Raw genomic sequence first — 7,500 nt, forward strand, 5'->3', positions numbered from 1 at the left:
CAGACAGACAGACACACACACACACACACACACACACACACACACACACACACACACAGACAGACAGACAGACAGACAGACAGACAGACAGACAGACACACACACACACACACAGGGTCACTTTCCGGTCAGCATTGCGGGCCAAGAGCAAACCTCAACAGACTGACAGAATGAGAGAGAGATAGAGAGAGAGAGAGAGAATGAGAGAAGAATAGAATAGAAAGAGGGAGAGGGAGGACAAGAAAATAAATGTCCAGACCAACACAAGCGTCTGTGTCCCCGTCCCAACCTCCTCAGATGAAAAGATGACGTGTATTTCCTCTCCCAGTGCCACAAATAGCTTCCCTCTGGAAATGTTTATTTCCCCAAGTATGCCGAAACAACATCGACCACATCTATTAATTCACCATGTGCGTTGATTAAAATAGTGTGTTTAATAAGTTGCAGTAATTGATTATGTAAGCATGTCATGAATCGCCCCGGTTTGTGGTTGCGCTGGAGCTGTCCTCGTTACAGAGTCCCACCATCTTGCTCAGACAGCAGTCCAGTACCCATTCATTTTGTTTTGGAAAAACAAAAAACTGTCAGGCATACACACACACACACACACACACACACACACACACACACACTACAAGCATGCAAGGGCGCACGCGCCCAAGACGACGACGCACACACACACACACACACACACACACACACACACACACACACACACACACACACACACACACACACACACACACACAAAAACGCCAACACACACACACACACACACACACACACACACACACACACACACACACACACACACACAATGCGTCCCGTCACAGTCCACGATGGGAAAGAACGCCCCTGAAGTCAACACCTGCACATCAGTCCCAGGCACACCCCTGAGGTGGCTGTGTTTGTGCACGCACCGGCACCACTCACTCCAAAGGGGCCAAATGCTTCCGAGGAGCTAAAAAAAATAAACTCAGTGTTTGAGTTAAAGAGTTCACGGGGTTCCTACCTAAAGAACTCAATGAGGCGCCGTTTTTTTTTTTTTTCCATTTTTTTACGGTAACTGCAAAGGCAGGCACAAACAGGTTCGGCTCTGATGGTCCTCCTCCTCGCTTGGCATTTGTTCTGAATGCTATCTTTATCCCTGACACGTACGGCGGATTGTGTAACTGTCGGCCCGAAGATGCATGGCGTGATTGTTTCGTAGTGGGGGCTGTTGTCTGCTGATTATTTATCATTAAAGCGTTCTTTTGAAGTAGGTGCTAATTAAATAGGAGCACGGTTGTGTGTGTGTGTGTGTGTGTGTGTGTGTGTGTGTGTGTGTGTGTGTGTGTGTTTGTTTGTTTATATTGCCAAATGTGATTACAAGAGTTCAGGAGTCTATTATGTGATGAAAGTGTAGTATTCTGTTTGCTTAGGTGTGTGTATGTGTGGTGTTTATATATGTTGGTGTGTATAGGTATGAATTTGTGCACATAGTGGTGTGTGTGTGTGTGGTGCTTCAAGCATCCCTCAGAAAACGGCGAGCTTTTCCTTTTCTCAAATACATCAGGTCAACCCTGTGTAATCCGGCTCAATCTGCAGATAGAATAGAGGATGCCCTTAAGCCCATAATCCAGGTTTTCGCTGGAAACATATAAGGAAGGAAAGCATTCCTGTATATGACAAGACTCCCAGGAAAAGCCAAAGCCCAAGTGTCTTAACCTCAGCAGAGGTGTATGACTGGTGGAAGGACACAGTCATACATACAATGTCAGTGGCATGTCATTGGGGGTGAGGGGGTGGAGTTGGGGTGGGAGGGTGGATCAGTGGGGTTAGGCCTGGCTTCTCTAGCTGTCAGTCATCCATTTAGTGGACCAGGAGCTCCGGTCATTGTGCGGTCATCCCATGCTGTGGTGTCTGGGTGCGACGTGTGGTGTGAGTTATGTCACAGTGAGTTATGCTACCTGGAGCCAAGAGTATGGCCCAAAAACAAATGAAATGTGTGGTGCCTGTTACACATAAACTGTCTTCATTTGAAAGTGTTGTAACCTAGCTCATGTAACTCATCGCTAACTCATTGCCTAAGTGTTTAAAGTGTTTACAGTGTTTACATCTAGTAGTTCCAGGGCAGGCTGAGGCTAAGCCATTTAGGGACTTGTTTTGTACACAGCAAGCAAACAGCTTAGTGGTGATTGAGTCGTTTCATTGTTTTTGCTGTGCGGTAGTGTAATCGCTGTATGTTTCTCTTGATTCTTCCAGATTCTGCTCTCCCCTGCCATTACATCATCACTCCACGCCGGCAGGGGTTGCGGTGACGTCATCAAGGAGGGCGGCTTGCCCCGCCTGGCCATGGCCGAGTGACTTGCGGCCCAGCGAATGACAAGAGCGCGTCCGAGGGTGGGGCCCGCCTCAGTCTCACATGATTGGCTGCTGGATGGAATTAAGGTGAATGGAACACATGTCCAACGAGCAGGACTCTAACCTATCGGAAGGGGAAGAGAAACGGTGAGCCCCCCCCCCACCCCCCCACACACACACTCCTCTCTTCCACTCCATAGTGTGCATCCCTCTTGCTTTTTTCCTTTCTTTTTTTAGTCTCATTTCAGACTCTCTGCTCAATGTCACTCCCATAATTAGCAAGTCCAAGGCCCGAGGGAGATGCAGAAGTGATGTCATGGTCCCTTTTTCAGCCGAGGAATAGGCTCATAGGGCAGCACCGTCGTCTCGCTTCAGGCCGTCACACCACAGCCGAGAGCTCGCATGTGCCACGCCGCCGCTTCGTCACATCTCCAACGCCACGACTCTGGTGTCCAGCTCACGCGTTTCGATCAGAGCTCAGCATCAGACGATTGCTTGTGAAATGGAACACGACATTCCCCTGTGCTAGCCCCTGCTCTCTATCTCCCCCTTGCTCTCTCTCTCCCTCTCTCTCTCTCTTTCTCTATCCCCCATGCTCTCTCTCACTCTCTGTTTCTCTCTCTCTCTCACTCTCTCTCTCTTTCTCTCTCTCTTTCTCTCCCTCCCACTTTGCTCTCTTTCTCATTTCTCCGTCTCCCCTGTGCTCTGGTGCATTGGGAGGAGGAGGCCTTATGGTGAATGCAGACAGCGCTGCATTATTCATAGTGAGCCGTAGCCCCTGCACTCTGCTGTGTAGTGCATGTGTGGATTAAAGCAGCGCTCTCAGGAATTAGACCCCCTAGCCTCCACTGAGCATCAGGTCTACTGGATTCATCTTCACACACTCACGCACGCACACACACACACACACACACACACACACACACACAATTTGAATGTTTTTATTTGGATCTGAAAGAAAAACAAGATCCTGACAGGAAAACAAGATCCAAATACTCTGGGAATAGTCATTGCCACAGTGACAGGTCTACATGGCTCACATACTTTTACTGGTCCTTCCATTTATAATACTCAACACATTAAGGATAAACAAAGCATGAGAGAGAGAGAGAGAGAGAGAGAGAGAGAGAAACATACACACTCATTCAAATGCATTTATGAGACCATAAACAAACATGCAAAACGCACCCCTAGATGCACGGAGCTAATTGAACATCAAAGAGCTGAACAATGTTCATTCATTTCCTGCACCATTAAATAAATGAAGAAGACATTTCAACTTTTTTATTTGTTATCTTTAAATGAAGTTGATGGTGAATACCCTGTAATTATTTAACTAATTGGTGCTTAGAAAAACGAGCAAGTAAAACAAGATCAAGCAAACAAATTAAATGTAAAATTAAAACCAACCAAGATTTTAGAAAAGCTGTCATCTATCCTTGTTTAGTCAAATAAAAGGCAACACATGTGTTGAAAGAGAGTATCTGAATCATGTCTGACCCCTAGATAGACCCATTTTTATAAGTAATCCTGCCCATAATGTTCCAAAAACGTCACATTGAGACTGCCAGCACATTGGTCACATTTAAAATGTGTGTGTCTGTTTTGGAGTGTGTGTCTGTGTGTCCGTGTGTGTTCATGTGTGTAGGCACCCTCCTTGGGCCATTGCTTTATTTAGACATTCTCTTGTTGCTCTTCCACATCACTGCCACAGCCAGATAAAACCTCCTCCCTCCTCTCCTCTCCTCTCCTCTCCTCTCTCCCCCTCTGCCTCCCTCTTTTCCCTGTATCCATCTCTCTCTCTCATATTCTCTCTCATCTCCATCCATCCACTCTGCTCTGCTCATTTTCATCTCATCTCCGCTCCTCCACCCCTACCTCTCCGCTCCTCCACCCCTACCTCTCCGCTCCTCCACCCCTACCTCTCCGCTCGCATCTTATTCCTTTTCGTCTTCATCTCGTTTTCACTAATCTTCTTATCTTGCTTCTCATCTGCCCCCCCTCTTCTCTCTCTCTCTATCTCTTTCTCTCTCTTCTACTTCTTCTTCCCCCCCCTCTCTCTTTCTCCTCCTCCCCCTCCGCTGTCTGAGGACTGCTGAACCCGGAGCATCTCTCCGCAGCTCCCCCTTTTAGCTTCCCCTCCTGGGGACTCTCCACTCTAAAAGGGGACAGTAATACACACACACATACACACGCGCACGCACACACTCACTCACACACACTCACGCGCACACATCACTGGGAGAGAGAGAGAGATAGAGAGAGAGAGTCGAATTCAGTACACACATGCATGCACACTCACAGTCACGTGCTAAAACACATGCACACATGACAGACCTAATAACCAACTTCATTTGGCTAAAATACCCTCCCTCCCCTCCCCCTTACACTCACTAATATGCACACACACACACACACACCCACACACACACCCATACGCACGCATGCACGCACGCACGCACACACACACACACACACACACACACACACACACACACACACACACACACAGACGCACACACTCACTCACAGACACTCAATGCACGGGAGAGAGAGAGAGATAGAGAGAGAGAGAGAGCAATGTACACACATGCATGCACACTCACAGTCACAAAACACATGCACACATGACAGACCTAATAAATCCAACTTCATTTGGCTAAAATAATTCTCCCCTCCCTCCCCCCACACACAATATGCACACACACACACACACACCACACACACTCCATACGACGACACAAGATTAGACGACATCATCACACACACACACACACACACACACACACACACACACAGACGCACACACACACACAGACGCACACACTCACTCACAGAGAGACAGAGAGAGACAGACACAAACCCATTAACAGGCTCCAGTAGGAGCATCCCAGCCCATAATGGTCTCTGTCTTGTTGTTGGCACTTCATTTAGGTACACACACACCCCGTGGAGGTTCCTCTGACAGGGGGAGGGAGAAAATGAGTGGCCCCCATGGTCCCCCTTGATGACTAAGGCACTGGGCCACAGGACACAGTTGCTTACTCGTGGGTCCGCTTTCCCCTCCTAATGCATGATTAATGAGCAGCACGGCAAGCTAATGTGTAGTGGGCCTGCATGTGAATCTGCTCATTGTGGCCCAACAGGGTGACGTGTCCCCAGAATGACTTGAAATCAGTGTCCCTGTGTGTGTGTGTGTGTGTGTGTGTGTGTGTGTGTGTGTGTGTGTGTGTGTGTGTGTGTGTGTGTGTGTGTTTGTTTGTGGGAGTGTTTTGAGGCTATGGTGTATTCCCAGGAATGCGGTCGTAAATGCACGCAAAGCGCTCCCAGGGGCTGATCACAAGCGCGCAAATGAAAGCCTGGGCTGAGAGCTCCACAGGAATGGCCACTCAAGAGTCGGACACCTGTCAGTGGATTAGCAACAGTGGGGGCAGTCAGAGTACATCTGTGGGTTTGTGTGTGTGGCTGTTTTTTTTATGTGTGTGTGTGTGTGTGTGTGTGTGTCTGACTTTGAGACTCAGGATGGAATGAAAGTTCATCCGTGTGTGTGTGTGTGTGTGCATGTTTGAGCTTGTAAGTCACAGTCACAAATTCACAATTACACTTTAAAGACTGTAGACTATTTACGTACATTCATGTGTGTTTGTGTGTGTTTATATATCTGTGAGGTCTTGTGTGTATGTTAACGTGTGTGTTTGTGTGCACGTTGTTTAGAGGGCCAAAACCGCATGTGGAAACAAACTTGCACAAATGTCCTCCGTGCTGGCTGTGAGTAGCGTCCAGCTGCTTTAGTTCACCCATGCTAATCTCGTTACGGACCTCCCCATGGTACTTGTGGTACTCCACACTCTTCCTGACATCTGACCACTCCACCTCACTGCCCCCACCACACAGCAGTCTCTACATACTGCATACTCCCATTCCCACCCTGCAATCACCAGACGGACTGGATCACCATACTACACCCAATGCATAGCTCCTCTGCACTTAGGGTGTGTTTTTAGGTGAGGGTGTGTTTAGGTGAAAAATGACTCTTTGACTATTTATGCTGCTAGTTTAATGTAACTGCGGCTAAATGTACAGTATAGTTGAACACAATGCGTTTGTTTTCTTTCATTTGTCGTGATAGCATTTGCCTGTATTACTGAGTCATGTCACAGTCCAGCCCAGGTTATGCAGCCCTTTTCAATGAAGTCGCTCCAGAGTGACATCACTGTCACAGCAACAACAGTAAATTCAATTAAAATGAATTGGACTTATCTAATCAGTGTTGGATACTGATAAGAGGGGTGGAATGAAATGGGTGCGCTCACACATACACACCAGAGCCAGATATTCTGAAGAGTGTCTGTTTATGTGTGTGTGTGTGTGTGTGTGTGTGTGTGTGTGTGTGTGTGTTTGTTATCTCAGCTTTTCTCTTCAAATCAAATTGCAAACACACTCCATAATCTCACCATTCTTCTCTCACCCTCCCTTTCTCTGCCCTACCTTGTCATACATTGTGAACTAAAAGTCACTCTTATGTCTGACAAGCCTTTGGTTAGCAGTCCAATCCTGGCCCTCATCCAGCTTTCAGATTGAACTGACCATTTCATATATGTACATGGAAAACACCACACACACACACACTCTCTCTCACACACACACACACACACATACACACAATGATTCACTAGCCCCTTAATGTTCAGTCCTCTTTTTCTGTAGGGCTTGAAGGGCTTGGTCTAGCATTTTTCCGACCACTAGCTTCCGCCTGTATTAAGTACAGATTAAGTATGCATAGATATTAAGTACTAAGCATTCATGCTACAGCAGTTACTACAGACTTTTTCCTTTCTCCAAATTTAAGCACTTCCAGGAATGTGTGTGTGTGTGTATATGTGTGTATATATACAGTATATATACATCAGACACTATATGTATGTATATGTATATATAATGTCTGATGTATAGCTCAAACAGCTTCACCATGCTGGTGGATTCCCTAGATAGCAGGGACTGAGCCTGTGATTCTCTGTGCATAGTAAGGTAAGGTAAGGTGCTCTGTGTGAATGAGTGTCATGGTGATAGTGCAAATGAGTAAGTCCAACAGTGCAACAGTGCAAGAATAAAGTCTATATATCTATATATCTATATATATAACTATATTAAGAAAAG

At 46.7% G+C, this 7,500-nt stretch overlaps 1 protein-coding gene across 1 annotated transcript in view; it reads left to right on the forward strand.

Moving 5' to 3' along the window:
* Nucleotides 1-7,500, forward strand: part of LOC125287879 (thyroid hormone receptor alpha-like) — a 130,408-nt gene that overhangs the window by 94,559 nt on the left and 28,349 nt on the right. The window contains 1 exon segment of the mRNA XM_048233944.1: nt 2,245-2,490. Within this exon segment, the coding sequence (XP_048089901.1) occupies nt 2,435-2,490 (56 nt within the window). The 5' untranslated portion in view covers nt 2,245-2,434.

This window comes from Alosa alosa, chromosome 22 (genome assembly GCF_017589495.1).
Source record: "Alosa alosa isolate M-15738 ecotype Scorff River chromosome 22, AALO_Geno_1.1, whole genome shotgun sequence".
Lineage (NCBI taxonomy): Eukaryota > Metazoa > Chordata > Actinopteri > Clupeiformes > Clupeidae > Alosa > Alosa alosa.